Source organism: Anser cygnoides, chromosome 7, assembly GCF_040182565.1.
Source record: "Anser cygnoides isolate HZ-2024a breed goose chromosome 7, Taihu_goose_T2T_genome, whole genome shotgun sequence".
Lineage (NCBI taxonomy): Eukaryota > Metazoa > Chordata > Aves > Anseriformes > Anatidae > Anser > Anser cygnoides.
The window spans coordinates 4,743,202-4,762,351 of record NC_089879.1 but is presented as its reverse complement, the minus strand read 5'-3'; the positions used below and the strand labels follow the sequence as shown (position 1 = coordinate 4,762,351).

Sequence of the window (19,150 nt, the reverse complement as noted above, 5' to 3'; positions counted from 1 at the left end):
CCCCAAATCCATTACGGGCAAAAAATCTGCATTGGCAAGGCACATCTTCCAGGGAAGGGAGATTTTCTTAAGAGAGAGAGAGGTTGTGGAGTCTCCTTCTCTGGAGATATTCTCTCCTCCTTTGGAGATATTCAAAACCCGCCTGGATGCCATCCTGTGTAACATGCTCGGGGTGACCCTGCTTGAGCAGGGGTGTGGGACAAGATGATCCCTGGAGGTCCCTTCCAACCTCAACCTTCAGCGATTCTGTAATTCCTCAGAATCCCGAGTAAAACATCCCTATCGTTTAGGTGCTACATCAACAGAATTTAACATAAATCACCAGTGTCCGCGTGGTTAATATGATGAATTTATGACCGCGAGAAGAAAAAAAATCACCGCTGTCCCCTCGCCGGCAGCGGCCGCACCTGCCGTGCCCTGGCGCTCCTAAAACCCTCATTTCTCCTCCCATTTCCTTCCCCGGTCCTCCGAGCCGCCAGAGGACGCCGGTAGGGCCGGGGACACCCAACCCTGCTCCTGCTCCCGGCTCCGGGCAGCGGCGGGGCCGGGTACGGGGCCCGATGGAGCGGTCGGGCGGCGGCCGTGTGGTGCTGTGCCTGCTGTGCGGGCTGCCGGCCGCCGGCAAGTCCACGCTGAGCCGGGCCCTGCGCCGCCTCCTGCCGCCCCGCCAGGGCTGGGACTGCGCCGTGCTGGCCTACGACGAGCTGATCCCGCAGGAGGCCCCCGGCCCGGCGGAGCCCGGCTGGAAGCGGCGGCGGCGGGAGGTGCTGAGGCACCTGGAGCGCCTCCTGAGGGCCCCGCCGGCCTGCGCCGAGCCGGGGCCGCCGGAGCCGGGGGCCGCCGCCCGGCCGCTCTGCATCGTCCTGGATGACAACTTCTACTACCGGAGCATGCGATACGAGGTGTACCAGCTGGCTCGCAAGTGTAATCGCGCTTCGTTGTCGGCTTCTGGGGCAAAAGGCAGGCTGCTGTAGCGGCCCTCGCTTGCTGCGGCGTCCAAAGGTTGTGTCGTTGGGTTATGAGACCACTGGCGCTCACAGAGCTCTTCTCTCAGAAACTACTTCTTGCACAGCCGTGAAGGTAAAATTCTCCCTTTATCTTCTCATAGATTCCCTGAGCTTCTGCCAGTTATTTCTGGAGTGCCCGCTTGAACAGTGCTTGCAGAGGAATCGCCTGAGGAGTCACCCAGTCCCCGATGAGACGATACGGCTGATGGCGACAAGAATAGAACTGCCAGACCCCAAGAAATACGCCTGGGAGCAGAACAGCCTCGTCCTGAAAAGTCCTGAATGCCCCTCAGAGGAAGAGTATGATGCGGTATTGATGAAGGGCTTTTAGTAAGTTTTCTTTCCACAAACAGGCTTTTTTACTGAATCTAAACAATATTTTAAAAACACTCCTTGTGGCAATCTTTGGAAGTTACACACGACACACATCAGTTGTTGGGAACTCACAGCCATCCTTCTTTGTGGAGTTAACACAAAAGTCAGTTTCCAAACTGTTTAGAATTCATGTACATTGTCTGAAACATTAAGACTGGAGGTTGTGGCTGTGGTTTTACTTGTAAATGTTTTTCGTCTAACTTGCTATCTAAGATTATCTCACTGTCTCATAAGTTTAACTGAAAATTTGCATTTTTTCTGCCATGAGGTATCATTACAAAGCGAAAGAAAAATATTCAGCAAAACTGTTTGATCGATGTTTTTCTCTATTGTTTTTTTTTTCTCAGTGCACAGATAATTAATTTGCTGGCCACTGCTTTGGAAAATCCAGTGAAGCAAAATGAGGAAAATACTGAGCAGAAGGTAGAAGTACTTGTCTTAAAAGTCACAGCTCTTTCAGATGATGGTGAATGAATTTATTCGTGAATTGTACTCAGATCACCACAGTGACAAAAATTGAGATTGATCTATAGCAGTTGGTTGCAAAACCACGTACATAAAAGTTGATCCTACTTGAAATCATAGGATCATTTAGGTTGGAGAAGACCTCTAAGATCAAGTTTGAACTACTTTTAAGCGTACTGTTGTATATTCTACAGCAGTAACAAGAATGCCTTTTGGAGCTGACACGTCACACTTAGGAAAATAAAGTTCACTTCTTAATGTCACTTATGTGCCTGACAGTTGCACTCTGCCTCAGAATCGAAAGGAGCAGATGCTCACCGTGCAGGACACTGAGTTAGTGTTCACGTTACTTGCTCTTGAAGAGGGACTATTTCAAAAGCTGATAACAATCTAGATGAACTTAATGTGTTTGCATGTGTTCTCACTTTCTCGGCCCTTTTGGCTAGGAAGCAGATCGAGTGGCCTGTGCAGCTAGTACTGTCCATCAAGCTGATCAGACATGCCGACGAGTCATCTCTCAAACAATGAAGGAGGCAAAAGGTATGTGAAGTGTATTGTAGGTGCTAGCTGGCAATGTAGGACTAAACCTGTGGAATTCCCTCAGAGTAAACTGGAATTCCAGCCCTGCAGGTGTGACTGAGGCAGTATCCGTCAGAAGTCTTGTCAAAGTTACTTGTAGGATGTGAGCCAAAGTCTGTAAATTTTATTTTTAAAAATTAACATAAAGATGTTGGCTTTCATTTTCTTTAAGATAAAAACGTGCTTCCAAGTGAGATGAAGAACCTGGCAGAAGAACTCAACAAACTCAAAGCAGCATTTTTGGAAGATTTGCGGCAAGAAACTCATCTGAATAATCAAACTGGCCAACAAAATCACTCTTTTGACCCTGCTACAAGTGTATTTTCTTCATTCCAATGTGAGGCAACCAGTGTAGTTAATAAATATATTTTAAAATAATGACAGAGTATATTTTAAAATAATGACAGTGTTGGATTGCTTTTAAGAATAAAAAGCATTAAAAACATAATACTACTTTAGCAGTACTGCTGAAAATATATGAGAGCTCGAGCCTCCAGAGAAGGAAGCCATCTATGACTCCTGCCCCCATGTTATAGAACAGAAACAAGCTAGCACACTGTGTTTGACTTCAGAGGGCAAGCCAACAAGAAGCCATCCTTAGGTTTTAAATTTGACAGAATCACAAAAAGTTTAGCCTGGGAGGAACACCAAGAAGTCATCAAGTCCAGCTTCCCTCAAAGAGAACCAACTTCAAGCTGGATCAGCTTTCTCAGAACATCATCCAGCTGTGGTTTTGAAGAGCAGCTTGGATGGAAACCTGCTCAGCTCTCAAAACAGGTAGCTGAGCATTTCCACAGCTCTTTTGTGCCTGGAAAGGTATAAAAGCAAGAAGTTTAGCATTTTAAGCATTAGGTGGGTTGACAATGAACTGTAGTTCCAATGTCAGCATGTAGACATCTAAGCTCCAATGAAGCTTCAGTTTCTTAAGTCCAATTTTTAGATCAGGCTCATGGGCTCTCTACTTGTTTCCCTGACAGCAACTCTACAAAGAACAAGAGATTTGAGATGCATTAAATTGAGATTCTGAGAACTGTGTGCACATATGCATGCGTGTGGGAATAACTTGGATGTCCAAAGGAACTTAAAATTTGGTGCTGCCTTCAAAGTCACAAAGAATAACATACGTATAAATTCCATGCACAGTGACAACTACCTTACCATGATGAAAATTGTGCTTTCAGACATGCAAGCACTGTTGCTAATAAGGAAATCAGAATATGAGGAAACAAAGTATTTGGAAGATGAACAAATGTGAAAGATGAACAGTGGAAAAGAGTAACAGGAGTGCCCTGGTTCAGTTCTAAAATCAGGTATCTTCAATTAAGCAGACAAACATAAATGTACCGTTCCTTGCTTACTCAAAAGCTTACTGCCATACCTTAGACGACTAAGTCACACACAAGCAGTTCACAAGCAGTTCACCAGTTCCAGCTGTTGAGAAGAATTACTACAGCATAATCACTAACTTAATTAGAAAGTGTTATTTTATTCTTATCTTACAAAAGCAAAGCTCCACAACATGAACTGCACTAGATACAGTCAAGTTATTTCAGAATTAAGCTTGTCTTCTGAAAACATTCACTACACAATAAAATTGTAAAATACAACTCTAACAGGTTTCGGTTTTGCATACAAAATATGCTCTTTACATTGAAATACATATTAACAAAGCAGGTACTCAGAAGCACATACACAAAGATTGCTCAATGAAAAATGCTTCAGCAGGGGATAGATTTTCCTGCAGCAGAACATCCATTTGCTGTAGATTTTCAAAGGAGCTTAAAATTAATAGAAAACTTGCCAGTGAAGACTTCTAAATTACATTCCCTTCGTCAAAAAGAAACAAAAAGCAAACAAGCAAAACCCCAAAACATTCTGTAACAGAACAAATAGCAACAGATAATTTTGCTAGGAAACAACGTTGGAACACGTCTTTAAATTTTATATAAAAATGCCAATCAACAATTCATGTCAAAATTAACTTTGTCTAAACATTGTATCTGTGAAAAAACAACTATTACTGTTCCCTATTAGCTGCTTCACAGTTGGTAAAAGTATTAACTGAGGTTTAAGAGTATTAACTGAGATAAGCTACCAAGATATTCAATCTAATATTTGCGTGTTCATTGGAATATTCCTTCTCAAAATACTAAATCTGTATTAAATAGTGCATGTTAAAAATGTCAACAAATCTATAAAACAGTCTATTACAATAAAAACAAAAAACTCACAAAGTTAATGTTTTGCAACTACAGAATTTAACAGAGTGAAACTATAGAAAAAAAATTAGCTCATTCCCAAACTTCCCTGTTAATACAAGTAAAGATGTTAATCACCACCTTATAATATAAGGATTTTTTATTTTTATTTTTTTAAGTTAATGCAGTGTAGCACAGAGAACTCAATGTGGGAAGTCCTGCTGAGGACTTGATCCTACAGATCCTGACATTGACTCTGAATGAATAAGGCCTACCTGTGCATGGGAATTGTCAGGACCATAATACCCTAAAACAAATTTCCAGTACTAATTCTGCTCTTTAAATTATAGTAAATAGTATGTACAGCATTATGAAAAACTAATGTCAAAATACACCTTCCAAACCTACTCAGTAGTTGGAAGGAAATAGGTGTAGTTTGGCACAACCGAACACACAGTATTAGGTTGAAAAACTAGGAATCCTAGTCCAGAAGCTGACTCTCTGTGAAGGACTAAGCAGGTAACAGGGATCCACCCCCCAGATCTGGTTGAGGATCAAGCAGTGAACACTAAAGCCTGCTGCTGCTTAAGAGCCACTCCCTCGCAAATGGGAGCTTGCACAGAAGGGAGGAAAAACGTTTTTGTAATTGTTCAGTTTTTAGATGTTCAAGATAGTTCTCTTTTCCTAGGGAAATTCAAAGTAGAAACTGATATGAAGTCAGCAGTATTAAAATACTGCTACATAATAGTTTGCAAGGTTTGGGGTCCTTTTTTTTTTTTTTTTTTCCCCTAATGAGTTCTATTATTAAGAAAATGTTCCCCCTCAACAGAGATCCCCTTTTCAATAATGTCATGCAGGCTTCCTCTTGCTAGCAGCTCCTTCTATTAGTGACCTAACTGTTCTCCTACCTAAAATTTCTTTCAGGGGAATTATGGTTCACAAGTCATTTTTTCTAAATCACCAAGTCATTAGCCTTTACCAAAAGAAAAGTCTGTAACATTTAGGGGCATTGACAATGAAAATCCTAATAGATCAGAAGTGGTATAAAGAACAGAAGAATGAAATCTCAACGTTTGTGCACATTGGAGTTTATCTCCCTACCGGTATCGAGAGGGACAAGGACTGGAGCCACGAACCAAAGACAACTTAGCTGTTGCAATCTGCGTTATTCAGAATTGGAAGTTACTCCTTGTAGCAACACAATTTGAGAAGCTTCCTTGTAGCTGCTAAAACCTAGGAATAAAAGTTTACACCATCTGTCAAAAGGCAAGGAAAATGGCCTCTATAGATTACTAACTGTAGCATTCTTCAACGTTTGGGGTACTAATGCTGTATTTTAGCCAAATTTAGATTGTCGATTGTGTAAACGTGATCAAAAGATCTATCATTTCTAAATTGTTCTTTGACTGGAAGGGTCTTGTTACAAAATCTGTACAGGAGCAATAAATTCCAACTAAATTTCAGTTTAGCCAACTTTACTGTAGTCTTTAAAATGCAAAAAGACATGCAAGTAGATGACTCCAGGTCCTCTGCATATCAGTTTCTGCATAAAGAATTGCTGTTTTCCTTCTGAAAATAAATTTTAAAGGTATAAAGCAACAAAGGGATATTAGGGGATTATAAAGAATGTCATTACGTAAAATGGAAATTATATTCTCAGTTACACAAACCAGAAAACAAAACATTTTTAGGAGTGAAAGCATGTTATCCTTAACCTTCACTGCCTTGGAAACACCGAAACAGAGTATTTCTAATCCCCTTAACTAGGTATGGACAAGAATCCAGTTCCTTCAACTAGTTATTTCAGCATGGAAAATTCAACAGCAGATAAATAAGATGTAGAGAAGTGTATTCAGTTCCCAAATTTCTAATTCATTCAACTGAAAATTACTTCCCATGCCAACATTTCCAGAAGCATTTTTTTCCTGCATATTGATCTAACACTGAAGTCATTGTAAGTTCTTCCATTGGAGCTTTGGCTCCCATGACAATACAAATCTGAATAAGCCGAACATTTGCTATTCAGATTGCAGCCTCTGACTTCCAGAACATTAATCAAATCTTCTTCCTACTTTTAACAAATTATATTTTCTGACATATTTTGCTGATAGTAAAAGGAGAATATCAGGGAAGCTTTAATTTGTCTCAGCTAAGACAAACTAAGGTAAAAGTGCACGTCTAAATATGGGAAAAGTAACAGTTCTTCCCTTTTTTGAAACATTACAAATTCCTACGTAGCATATCAAAAGCTTCTATTAATTTTAGTAGGATGTTTTATTAGGTTTATATTAAAGTGCCTGTCCATTAGCCTAGGTGCTTCTAAAGTAAGATGTACAGAATTAAAAAAAATAAATGTGCAATGGACTTTGTGTACATCTTTAGTGACCATTTGCCACCTACAATATTAATCACAATGACTTCAAACGTAGCCAGCCAGTATTCCTTTGCCTGCCTACTACATGATCTGTTTGGTTTTTTTTTTTTTAAAAAAAAAAGGAAAAGAAAAACAACAATGCACAACTTCTTCCCCTGATTTCTAGCACACCAAAAGGATAACAAATTTAGGGAGGGGACAAGACAAAACTGATTTCCAAGTTAGCTGAAGTTTACAACAACCTAGATTCCAAAACTTTCAAACATATATGCAACCTACCAGTTGTAGCTTAGCCCAAGAGAAAACCGAACAAACTACTTTTAATTTGTAAACCTCTTGTTTGTTTCTATTAGAACTCCTATCAGCAAGACAGAAGACTAATTGTGCAAATTTTAAATATGTGTACAAATTAGTTTAAGGCAGTTAAAGTCTCACTGAATCTGTATTAGTTCTACGAGCTCTCTATTATGACTGTCTGTGAAGAATTACCTCCTTTTAAAAAGAAGGACACAAAATTTCGGTAAGTGTAGTTTAAAACAAGTTGTCATGTTTAATTTTTCTTTACTCAGCTAGTGAATGCCAGGCTCTTTTTTCCTACCAGAGGTTAATTCACAATAACCTTTATATTCTAATTTTGCGAGGTGTCTTAAAAATAATAGTGTTCGAGCCCTAGCATGAAGAGTCTGCGCTATACTAAGTAAAAACATACTAACCTTAATCAGATTAAAGTTAACTTTTAAATCCAATTGAATTTGTACGTGAAAGTTGCCTCTGTTTGTGATTTCAGCTTGATAGTAGCTAAGTTTTCAAGGATAAGTATGTCTCCAAAGTAACCACATGTCATTGCATTCACCCTTCATAGTTAATGGTTAACATTTTATCTTGCCTGGTAAATAATCTCGTAATTGCATCCTATGTTTCAGGACATGTGCTCTGCTTCTACATCTGTAGAATGTTTATTGGGATTTTAAGTGCAAGCAACTTAAATTTAGCAACCGAAACATCTTAATGCATTCCAATTCTTATAACACCTTCACTTGCTTTTTCCTTTTTTTTTTTTTTTTTTGAAAGGCTACATATAAAATAACAACCACGTTATACAAAACTCCTCTGGCAAGTTTTATGACAACAAAGAAGTAAGTTTGCCTCCTTTTTCCAATTGTTTAACGTGAAGATTCCTTATGGGGAACGTGCAAGCTTTCCTTCAGCAAGTATGAAAAATATATTGTCATATGTTAAAAAAAAATAAATGAAAGCATGTTCTCAATGTTGATTATGTTGTCCTCTTGCAAAATGGCAAGCAAAGTCATACTTATTTTTACACTTGCACCCGCATATGTTGCACTGAAAAGGATTTTCAAATCCATGACATCCCATGTGAATAGTATAAAGGATATTGTCCGCAAAGTACATGTCACAGTGCTGGCAGTGATGCAGAAGCTGAGGGTCCTGAACCGGCAGGGTGGGAGCTGGAGTACTTGGTTGGCTGTTGCTTATGCTGGGAGTACTGGTGTGGGCACTGCGGTCGCTGCTCGGCCCTGCCACCGGGCTGTAGTTCCTCTGATTGTGTGCGGGCCGGGGGTCTGGGCTGGTTGGAGATGAACTTTGAGGAATACTTGCTGACACAGCCGAAACGACTGCAGGTGCAGTAGGCTGCTGTATCATGAAAGGCTTTTCATCTTGACAGGAAACAACATCAGGAGAGGCTGGATTTTGGTTTTCAGGCGGCAAGCTAGATAACTGTCCGGCTAGCGTAGATAGCTGGTTTAAAGGATTATCTACCATAAGGTCTTGTGGATCTCTTGGCAACCCGCTGCTCTGGGATGGTTTTGTCATGCTCTCATATGCTTCAGTCTGGATATTTGGGATTTCATGAGTAAAATCGTTAAGGTAGTCTGGTTTCTGAACCACCATGGAAGGTGGGCTCAAATTAATTAATGCTCTTCTGCTGTACCCCAAGTTGCTGGTCTTCTTCTGCAAAACCCCCCACATTTTCTTGCTGCTTAGGGAAGACCTTGTACCCTTGATAGGCACCATTTTATGTTTGCGCCTCCGGTGGTGAGATAAGTTGCTTCTGTCACTGCAGCGGAAGGAACACAACTCACACTTGTACGGTTTTTCACCGGTATGTGATCGCATGTGTGCTTCCAGATGGCGTTCATAAGCTGATGCAAAGGGACACAAGTGGCATCTGTGTGGCTTCTCACCTGGAAAATTAAAATAGATACTAGAGCATCTCACTGAAAAAGGCTTTTCATGGAACAGAAAGTAGCTAACTGTGAACTGCTAATCAAATAGTTCAAATGCAGCTTCAGAACTGCAGCTAGTCTTGACTTTAGCTGGGTATTTGGTGGAATAGTGGAGTGAAGTTAGACATGTCTGCCTCTCCCAAGTGAGAGAGCATCAAAAAACTGTGAGCGGAACTAGCATAACAGGTAACCTGAGTAGGAGTTGCAGCAACAATGCCGAGCACTGAATGCAGGGATGTCTGTGTGGTGCACTCACTAGATCCAAACTCCACCTCACCTTTAAAGCACACAAGCAGTAGGCTACAGTAATGTCTGTACTGTGATTTTCTTACTGGTAACTGTGTTTAAACAATGATGGAGGGTATTCTTTTGTTATCTTTCAAACATTTCTACTTTTAAACATCCTGGAATTATCATCTAAATAATCCACGTACACAGGCATACACTCAAGAACTGAGTTTTCAAAAAGAATCCTGTGGCTGAAGAGTTATCACAACCAGGAGTAGTGAGTAAAGGATTATTTTTTTTGTATATCATTGGCTCTTCAAGAGGCAAGAAAGCAATTTCTGTGCTACTCTGTACCAACTGAAACTACGATTTTCTGATAAGCATATACATGTACTCAGATACACATGTAAAGATTGGTACAGACAAGGATGTAATGAAAAGAAATCCCCTTTATTCAGAAAGCCCATTCACATAGACAAGTTCTTATTTCACTCCACAGAAAAAGATTTGCATTCCATGCCACAAGCCCTTTATACAACACAGCTGGTGAACTACTAATCGTACTGCTGTTAGACTCTGCGTGAATTTAATTCTGCTCTAAGTTACACTTAATAATGGTTGTGTGATCGTGCCTGCACCATAATTGCTTTAGCAGATAGCTCGCTGCACTTGCATGTTATCCAGGATGCATCATCTGTTTACTTACATCGCTCTGAGGCTACCGGTCAACTACCACTTCCCTATTATAATGCTGATTCACTCACTCTGAGCTTTCATAGTCCATGCAATCCATGTCTTAGCCCTTTGCCATGCTTCCTCACCATGCTTCTGAGCAAAACCACAATCAGGTCTTGGATGTCCTTGTCCTTAAGTGGAAACAAACAAAACAAAACAAAGAACAACCTTCCTTTTTCTGGAGTCCCCTGGCTGTGTACAACGGAACAAAGTGGGGCTTTCAGAAAGAGCCATTAAAGGTAACGGCAGAACAGCCTTGCCATCAGGACACCATGCAGTGCAGTATTAAAATTAAGGATATCACATATATTGTTAAAAAGGCAAAGGATAAAGAATGCAGAAAAAGTTCTCTCTGGCAACCTGAGATTCTTGTCTGTATTATAAAACTGAGCAGACTGGCAGAGGGAAAGTGCACCGGGAAGCCACTGGTATTTCAGTAGGTACTGGAAATATTTGTACCAGTGTTCTGTTCATAAAGCATTCACCGTGCAAAGATGCATCCAAATTGCAGAAGCTCTTTGATGTACAGTAGGCTGATATCCCCTGTATCCTTCTCTCACAGCCAGTTAGCTTTCTGAAACTGAAATAAATTCATACTCCATCACTTTGTAGTACAGCAATGCGTATCTTCAAGTCAGCTATCTTTTCCTAGGGCCTTTGTGAAGGTTTGCTGATCAAATGAGTCATACATACGCTCTCCAATACTGACAACGCTTGCAGGAGCACTGAGACAACAGACATCCCACACGTAAAGCTCCGCTCTTCCACTGTTTCCCAAAACTTGGATTCAGAGCCACCAATTTATTTGAAACAAAAAACATCATACAAAGCAGTGCTAGTTTTACAGGCTGTTTGTCTTTCTTACTAACCGAAGTTCAGGTTTGGGATAATGCTAACAAATACCATATACTACAGCTTGAGATGTTACCCAAGACAGAAACCCAAAGTATTACGCTCTGCACTAAAAAGGGCTTTCCTGATGAAAAGGAAGGCTTCTTAATAATTACCACTGGGTCAAAAAATTTTGAGGACATTTCTCAGGATCAAAATTTTTAATTGGAATCTTTCTTGCTGTTGTATACCACAACTGTATGGAAATGACCACGATCCGTAGCAGGTACTGTTTTGCTAGCTCAAGCCACTAAGTGACCTCTGCTCCCTAAAATAGCAGCAGGATAAGAAGGCATTTTGAGAACAGAAATGAACTGTTCATCCAAGATCTGAGAGTATAAGAAAGGTAGGCAACTTCCTAGAGTATAAGAAGGAATGTGGGCACTGTAGCTTTATCCATATTCTGATACTTAACAAAATAAAACATCATTTTTGCTGTTTGGTACAGCAAAGATGTATGACATTTAACGTGAAGTAACACGTTATTTCAGTCATCGTTTGAGGAACCCCATGCATATCAAGCCATGAAAGACACCTCAAGAATCAGCAAACACACGATACAATACCAACATCTTCTAGCAGCAATTTATGTTTCCCATCACAGCTCTAGCAGTCCATCTGCTCATGTTGACAACTGACCAGGGGCTTAGAGATGCAAGCTTTTAGATGGCAATAGCTATACACTACTGAAAAGACATGAAATTTTAAAGTTGATGTTACCTCTGCATCTTTAAATACCATTTGTCATCCTAAACTGCTACAGTTGCTCCTACTACATGATCCTTGTTGCACAAGCCCAGAAATAGCACTGCACAGAGTAAAGCCGTTGAAAGAAAAATCTCTCATTGTCCACATACCATCTGAGGCAAATGGTAGGTGAAGCTGTAACTGATTTATCAAAAACGGTTGCCAAAAAAAAGTTCCAAAACACCTTGCTGCTTTGCAAGGTGTGCAGCAAGCCCTGCGTTAACACTGTGTCAAATATAGGTAAACAAACCAGGGTATTTTATCCCCTATTGAAAGGACACAAAACTTCCACTGGGAATTTGGAAATGAAAATTCACAAGACAATAACTTAAAAGATTTTCAGAGTCTGAACCTCAGAACTCTTGATTTCTAGTTGCTTGCCATCTTCTATCCCATTACACCCTGTAAAAACAGGTCAACACTTCGAGGACCATGCAAGTAGCACTGACTTCCCAAAAGTACATCCTGGGAGTTACTGTGTAAAAACAATGGTTCACAGTAAAGCAAGCATCTGATTAACAACAACTGTACCTAAAAGGATTTAGGATTATATCCAAGATACTACAATATGCTTCCTTCAAAGCATTTCCCAGGATGTCTCCTACACAAGACAGTTGAAGTGAGAGTTGGAAGTTCTGGACAGTCCATATACACACCAGACCAAAAACAACACACAAGACCAGTAACAACTCCCACTCTTTGCAGAATGTGACTTCATCCCCAGCCCCTTATTACTGTAATTAGTAGCTATAAAGTCTTTCATATCAGTGCAACATACTATGTAGGCACCAAAGACAGACTTTAAAAAGCCCTTTCATTTATTTTCTCTCAATTGCCAAGAGGTTAGAGCTAACTTCACAAACACTTTAGGGTATTCTTACCTTTATTGTGAGCTTTGCTTTTCAGTTTTAGAAACTCAGCAGTGGCAAATGCTCTTAAGCGAGCCACATAAGTAGTTTTCTCCTTTTTATTACTCTCTTTAATGACTTATTTGATATGACCTCACACTTGAGTAGTTCACTCATATTACTACATTTAGTACTCTCACATCCACAGTGTTGTGCAAAACAGGAATATTTTCCTAATTAAACAACGGAGAAAGAACAGCCCCCATGTGGCAGCATATACATTTCTAACTCTTCTAATTACCATGGAAAAACTAGAAGTTACCATTATGGCCCTTCAAAAGCATCGATGCTTTCATGCTGAACTTTACTCCCAAATATACTTACTTCGAATTCAGCAGTTTGCAACAATACAGCTAAGCGGGCATGAAAAAGAGAAGTAGGTCTAATTCTGGGATAACTTTAAGAACTGTCAAGCTGCTTGATGATGCCAGCTGCTCACAATGCAAATCATAACATTGAGCTAATACCACCATGTCTCACAGCAAAGTACCGTAGAATATTGCATACCTGTATGAATTCTGATATGCTCTATGAGCCGTGCTGTTCCTTTGCTGGCATAGTTGCAGTATCGACACTTTAATTTTCCATCAAATGTCCTTTCAAACCCATCCACTAACATTCCTGAGTTTTCATCCAGTGAAACTTCAACAGAAGGATGATCCAGACCATTCTGATCACCTTCGGTCCCAGCTGTGAATAACGCAACAGAGATTTCAATAGAGAATCACTGGGATACTAGCTATTTTGCTGTGAGAATATGCCAAACATCGCTGCTTCTGTATGCCCTTGCTCATCAGACATACAGAACTATGAGAGCAAGCCCTGATTAAGATAAAAGTACATACACAACTTTTGTGATGTGAAAACTACTCCTAGAGGTGCTTCCATACAATTGCAGTAGTGTGCATAATTATCTGGAATGTAAACAGTGCAGTCATTCTCAAAAAAATAAATAAATCATTGCACTGAAATTAGCTTACCTCCCTGAAGAGTCTCTGCTTCCTTGTCTCCACTAACTGATCCAGAAATCATATTTACATGGTGAGTCTGCTGTGTAAGATATTCCTGAAAGTCTTTTACAAAGTCCAAAGGTTCTGGCTTCTTTTCACCCATATTCACTCTTTAAGTTTACAACCTCTTGTGCCTAGAAGGAAAAATATTTTCAAATCATGAGTTTCATTTAATTTGAATGCAATCATAAAACCAACTTTTAAAGTGAGGGATTACTTTCATCATGTATTGTGCCTAAATGTATAAATTGACAACCACAAGAATATGATTTTCAGAATTCTTAACTCATTAAAGATCATTAAAAAGTATTAGTGTGGAAATAATTTGCAGCAACAGTAACATAAGGACTATGTAAATTTGGATAAAATGACATAATGTCAACAAGACATTGCTCGACTTGTTTTTTCGTATTTTAAAATGGATTGTACCTGAACTTTAGTTCTCCTACTAAGTAGCAAGCATGCTCAAATACGTACTCCCGTTACGTCAGACAGAAAGCACAGAGCACAGCTTCCCCAATTTCCCTGAAAGGAAGAAAAAATAAATAAAGGAAATAAGTTCATTATTCTTCCCAACCGCCACAGGTTTTAAGAACGAAACTTGACTGTATATACGTATGTATGTACATATTTTGGAAGACAAGTTCTAACATTCTACCGCTATAAATTTTACTATAACATCTACATTTCCCGTAAAAATATGTCAAAGACTCCATCCACTCTATCTATCTCACAGAAAGACACATTTATCTTACTGATAGTCTGAATGTTTTCTCTGGTGAACAACTGGCTCCAGAAAACCCAGAGCCAGGGAATTCAGTCATAGCAACTGTAATGCAGTCTCATGTTGGGAAGTGACTACATGATTAGCAAAGCCAGAAAGAAGCCTTGTAGAAAGGCTTTATTATTATTCCTGCAGATTATAATCAGAATTACTTACAGTGCTACTTTTCCAATACGAATAACTTTGTCTTCTCATACTTACTACTCAGAACAAAGGTGACATACAAAAGCTGAGTTCTGAGTTCAAGATCATGTTTAATCACATTCTCCTGCACTTTCAAAGTCATTTACAAGCATTAGTTCACTTTTTGTATCCAGATGAATATGTTCTTTCACATCATACCTAAGTACCCTCAACTATCATTGTTATTAATACTGTTGCACTAGTTTTGAACACATCGTTACAGGTGAATTTTGCCTACCCTTTTTTCGGTGTCACCAGCCTCACGTAGGCTTAAGTCAATTTGTGTTCCATTTGTTGGTGTCTCCTGCAACAAAACGAAAAGATATCAGGGCATGAATTAAAATTATGGAAGAGGACTACAGGACAATGTATTATAATGTAGAGTCCTGACCAAGCCATCTTCTAGCAAGTTATAACGTTAAGAAATCAGATTGAGAATAGATAGTATTTTGGGGGATCCTCCTTTATCTCACCAACTTAATTTGCAGACATCCGTCTTTCTATTTTAGTGTAGGTAATTTACCACAATTTGACAACAAACCTCTACATCTGCACGCACATAAGAACCTTCTGTGATACTTTTTTTTTTAAAAGCAGAAAACTTACAATTCCCCTTTTCAGCGAAGAATAATAGGTCAGCCACTCGCTATGTCACTACCGCAAGCTAGTAAATGCAATTTTAATTATCAGAACCTGAGCGGAACAGCTCACGTTTCGTGCCCTTGAATGGGGGCCGATAACGTCAGACATTCTTTCGGTTCTCCTTACAAAGAGCATTTTCCACACAGCTCTGCCTGCTCCAGGCTGAATGGGTGCACACAACGCTGGCTATTGACGGGCTGCACAGGTGCAGCTGCTCCACGCACCACGGGTACGGGCTGGGTTCGTGGTGGGAGAAGCGCTGTAGGACGTGCTTCGACGAAAGGCGTTCCTGTGAGTATTTTGCCCAAAGAATTCAGCTGGAGAAAGCAACTTGGATACTGGAAAGCCACGAGCAGCGATGCATTCGAGGAAACCTTGATCTTACTTGTGAAATTATGGTTGTTGGAGAATAAAGTAGGGTGATTATGAGGATGCCTGTGCACCCCACTTTAAGGAAATTGGGGAGGAAGTAATGGAAAAGGGGGTAGAGAGGGGGGTGTATCTCTGACATAACCTCATCTTTTCCAGTAAAAACGCGTTAAAACGTAGAGCACCGCAGACGAAGGACCCGAAGGACTCTCGTCCCATCGCTACCCTCTCAGGGAGCAGGAGGGGGAGCGGGGCTGGCCGCCCGCAGCTGCAGCACCGGGACGAGCCGCCGCCGAGGGGACGGGGACACCTCCTCGGGACGGCGTCGGCGACACGGCCACACCAACGATCCCCTCACCACCCGCCCGCCCGCCCACGGGTGCCGCTCCCCCCCGGTATAACCCCCAGCTGCCCGAAGCGGGCGCTGCCCGTCAGGGGCGGGCGGGCGAGGCCTCGGGGCCGCCCCGCAGCGCCGCTCACCACAGCCGCCGCCGCCCCGCTCCTCCGCCGCCCCCGGCCGCCGCCATCTTTGTTGTGCCTCCCGCGGCCCGGCCCGGCCCGGCCCGGCCCTGCCCACCGCAGCCTCGCGAGACGGCGTCGGCAGCGGGAGGCGGTGCCACAAGATGGCGGCGGCGGCGGCGGGCTGGTGGCTGAGGAGCGGCGCAAAGGTGAAGCCCGCAGCGAGGGGCTGAGGCGGGCCGGGGCCTCCTGGAGAGCGGCTGGGGGCGCGATGAGACCGTGGAAAGAGAGGAAACAAACCGGCGGCACGGTGCCCGTGGTGGGGCTGCCCTGCTGGGAAGGGGCTGGCTGGGGTCCTGCTGCAGGGAGAGCCATCGAGGAGGGGAAAGGGAGCTCAGGAAAAGATACCCTGCTGTGTGGTCTTCCATTTATTTATGTCTTAACGGTGCTGCCACGTCCACCGGCATTAAAATCTCGTTTCAGATTGTAGAACTGAAGGGAAACAGATAAGCTAATTTTTTAAAGAGCTGAGGTGAAGGTAGGAGTTGAGGTAACATTGATTTTTTTTTTTTTTTGGTTTATCAGCAGCCTAGGAGCCACATTTCAAATATATGCTTTTAGTAGGGCAGGCAGCCTAAATCTTCTAGGAGAACAAATCATTGCCTTACCTGCAGGAAAAAAAAGGAAAAAGCAGTGAAGCAGTATCAAAGCAGTTGAGTAGCGTATGTGCACATTAACTCTCTGAGCTTGTAATGCTATATGACTGCATGATTTCTAAGAATAAAATTGGGAACAATGATGGTTGATTTTTTTTAAATCAAAATACTGAAATCGAAACCAATTGCTTCTGCGCTGTGCTGATACTCAGGAGTGAAATACACAGAGTGGAGACCCACAGGAATATGGGTGGGTTGCCAGTGTAGGTTTCATTTCAGCGTCATCCTGCTGGTTTTAAGACTTTTTGAGGTAACCCTGTTATGAGTAATTCCTTTTATTGTCTAGTGCCGTCTCTATAAGGCATCAACAAATGTTCATCAAGCTGTGTCTGCAGTGTGACAAGTGAGTTAGTTGTAGAGGAAGAGCCAAAAGTGAAAGCTTATGAGGAGGGGGGAAAGCCTGGAGATGGTCTCTGCTAAGGGGCAGGCGGGGGAAGTGAATTCAAGGAATGCCTACCTTACACACTACCGTTTGCAAAACCATTGTCATTGTTGCCAAGAGGAGCCCTGCCATAGTACAGGCTGCAACCTGTAACAAACGCTGAGCTATTTACCCTGCAAAGCTTCCACGTGCCAGCCAGGCATGTGGCAGGTCACCTCGGTCAGTATAGCTGTGCACACTCGTGCTTGTCCTTGCTGAGCTGCTGCTCATTTTCCTGAAAGCATATGAGAAAAATCTGTTAGTTTTTCTCTGGATGACGAAATCTGTGCTTCCCATGGGGCAGAGTGCTCTGCGTGCGTTCAGTGATGTGTTCACCTGTGTGGTTGGTAATTCTGCATCCCAGCTTCAAGTGCAATAAAGGAAAGTACAGGTGATGCCCAGAGTATTACCAGTTGTTTCAACAGTACTGGCTTATTGCATAGTGAGCGTACCTACTTGCAGCTTTTCAAAAAGTTTTGTATTCTTAAAAGGGCACTGTGCGTTTTTCCTGGCAGCTCATTGGCAGTACTGGTGAAACGTTCTCAGTGGTTTGTCACTGGTTATGCCACCATGAAAGAGAAATGCTCTTTTCTTTGTACTTGGAAGTAAAGTAGTGGAAGAAGCATTCTATAAGCAGGGAGTATATGTGATTTGTAGTCCTATAACTATACAGGAAGCTCATTGTGTTAAATGCATGTGTGTATATATGTATATATTTATGTTTTTTCCCTCGTAGACCTCACCAAGAACACTGACTTAGGCAGGTAAATGTTTAATAGTCTTGCACATCTAGCTCAAAACCGTGTTCCTACCATAGGTGAATGTTCTGTGTGTAACCAGTTCCTCACTGACAGCTTCAAGAGCATGGTTGCCTTGGATTTTTTCCCTGTTTAAGCATCTCTTATTTTGGTTTTCTCCAAAGACTTATGGTGACTCCAGTAACTTAGTCCTCAGTTGAAAGTGTTAGAGCTATCTAACACTTCTGATCATTTAAACATGGTATTTGTGGATCAGCCCTGCTAGTCAATATTTGTTTTATCTGACTAGGGGTGTCAAATACGAATGAATATTGAATGTTCACAGCAATATCTGTCTTCTCTATTACAACTTCTTACTTTTTTTTTGTCATGCATGACTGGTTGTGCTAATGTTTGAGTTCCTTACTTGTAATTGACCTGGGTATCTTGTCTCTAAGACAAAAGGAGTCCACAGATCTGTTTTACATCAGTTCTTCAGCCAGCGAGGTGACAGGTATTGAAAGCTAACATGGAATAGAGTGATTATTGGAAGGATCAAAAGAATTTTTAGTTCCTGACCGCAGAGTTTCTGCTGTTTTTTGAGGAATGCTACTATCACGATGTGCATTGCAGACTTGTCCTGCGTTCTGTGAGCGAAGTAGCAGCCTGTTTACAGCACAGCCTGTCAGTCTGCTCGCTGTGGGGTTAAGAGTGCATGCCAGCAAAAATGTATGTTGGCAGGAGAATGTTCAGATATACGTTATTTTTATGGCACAGCTGTGTCTCTACTAGGGGTTTCTGTCAGCAGTTGTCTTGATAAGAAATGAATGCCTGCACTTCAGACTGACATAGCAATAGAGAAAGAAATCTCGAGCCAAGATCTGATCTGAAGACATTAGCAACAGAGTTAGTTGGGTTTGGGGAGCTATGAAAGCAAAGCCTTTTTTCTGTCTTGCCTCTTTTGAGGTCAGGCAGTCGAGCTGTTCTTTTTCAATACTGCAAAACAAGTTTTGCAGCAGGGTAGTTACTGTTAGCCCGTTACTTTTTGAGCTAGCTCATATTTGTTATATTAA

At 41.5% G+C, this 19,150-nt stretch overlaps 3 protein-coding genes across 10 annotated transcripts in view; 2 read left to right on the top strand and 1 right to left on the bottom strand.

Annotated features, from left to right (window-relative positions):
• The first annotated feature begins 487 nt into the window (after positions 1–487).
• Positions 488–2,805, top strand: PSTK (phosphoseryl-tRNA kinase). Its single transcript, XM_067000495.1, has 5 exons — positions 488–924; positions 1,109–1,337; positions 1,730–1,805; positions 2,294–2,387; positions 2,599–2,805. Exons 1-5 carry the CDS (start codon positions 561–563, stop codon positions 2,802–2,804), a joined length of 969 nt encoding a protein of 322 aa, XP_066856596.1. The 5' UTR covers positions 488–560; the 3' UTR covers position 2,805.
• A 1,087-nt stretch (positions 2,806–3,892) lies between these two features.
• IKZF5 (IKAROS family zinc finger 5) lies at positions 3,893–16,351 on the bottom strand. 6 transcript variants are annotated; one of them, XR_007168810.2, is made up of 8 exons: positions 16,225–16,351; positions 14,972–15,037; positions 14,196–14,291; positions 13,737–13,900; positions 13,264–13,446; positions 10,240–10,341; positions 7,712–9,205; positions 3,893–5,857 (listed from the first exon to the last, which is right to left on the bottom strand). XR_007168810.2 is itself a non-coding variant. In XM_048077993.2 (7 exons), exons 4-7 carry the CDS (start codon positions 13,867–13,869, stop codon positions 8,262–8,264), a joined length of 1,362 nt encoding a protein of 453 aa, XP_047933950.1. In that variant the 5' UTR covers positions 13,870–13,900; positions 14,196–14,291; positions 14,972–15,037; positions 16,225–16,351; the 3' UTR covers positions 3,893–8,261. The 6 variants fall into 6 exon arrangements, 5 of the variants coding, with proteins under 5 accessions (XP_047933950.1, XP_013041281.1, XP_013041283.1 ...); XM_048077993.2 differs by having other exon boundaries at positions 3,893–9,205; XM_013185827.3 differs by lacking the exon at positions 16,225–16,351 and adding an exon at positions 15,890–15,999 and having other exon boundaries at positions 3,893–9,205.
• The window catches only part of ACADSB (acyl-CoA dehydrogenase short/branched chain), an 18,058-nt gene continuing 15,178 nt past the window's right edge, over positions 16,271–19,150 (top strand). The window contains exon 1 of one of the 3 annotated variants that reach the window (XM_013185826.3): positions 16,271–16,412. In XM_013185826.3, the coding sequence (XP_013041280.3) occupies positions 16,368–16,412 (45 nt within the window). In that variant the 5' untranslated portion in view covers positions 16,271–16,367. Of the gene's footprint in view, positions 16,413–16,987; positions 17,521–18,087; positions 18,105–19,150 lie in introns of those variants that run through there. The other 2 variants (XM_048078397.2, XM_067000493.1) reach the window with 2 other exon arrangements.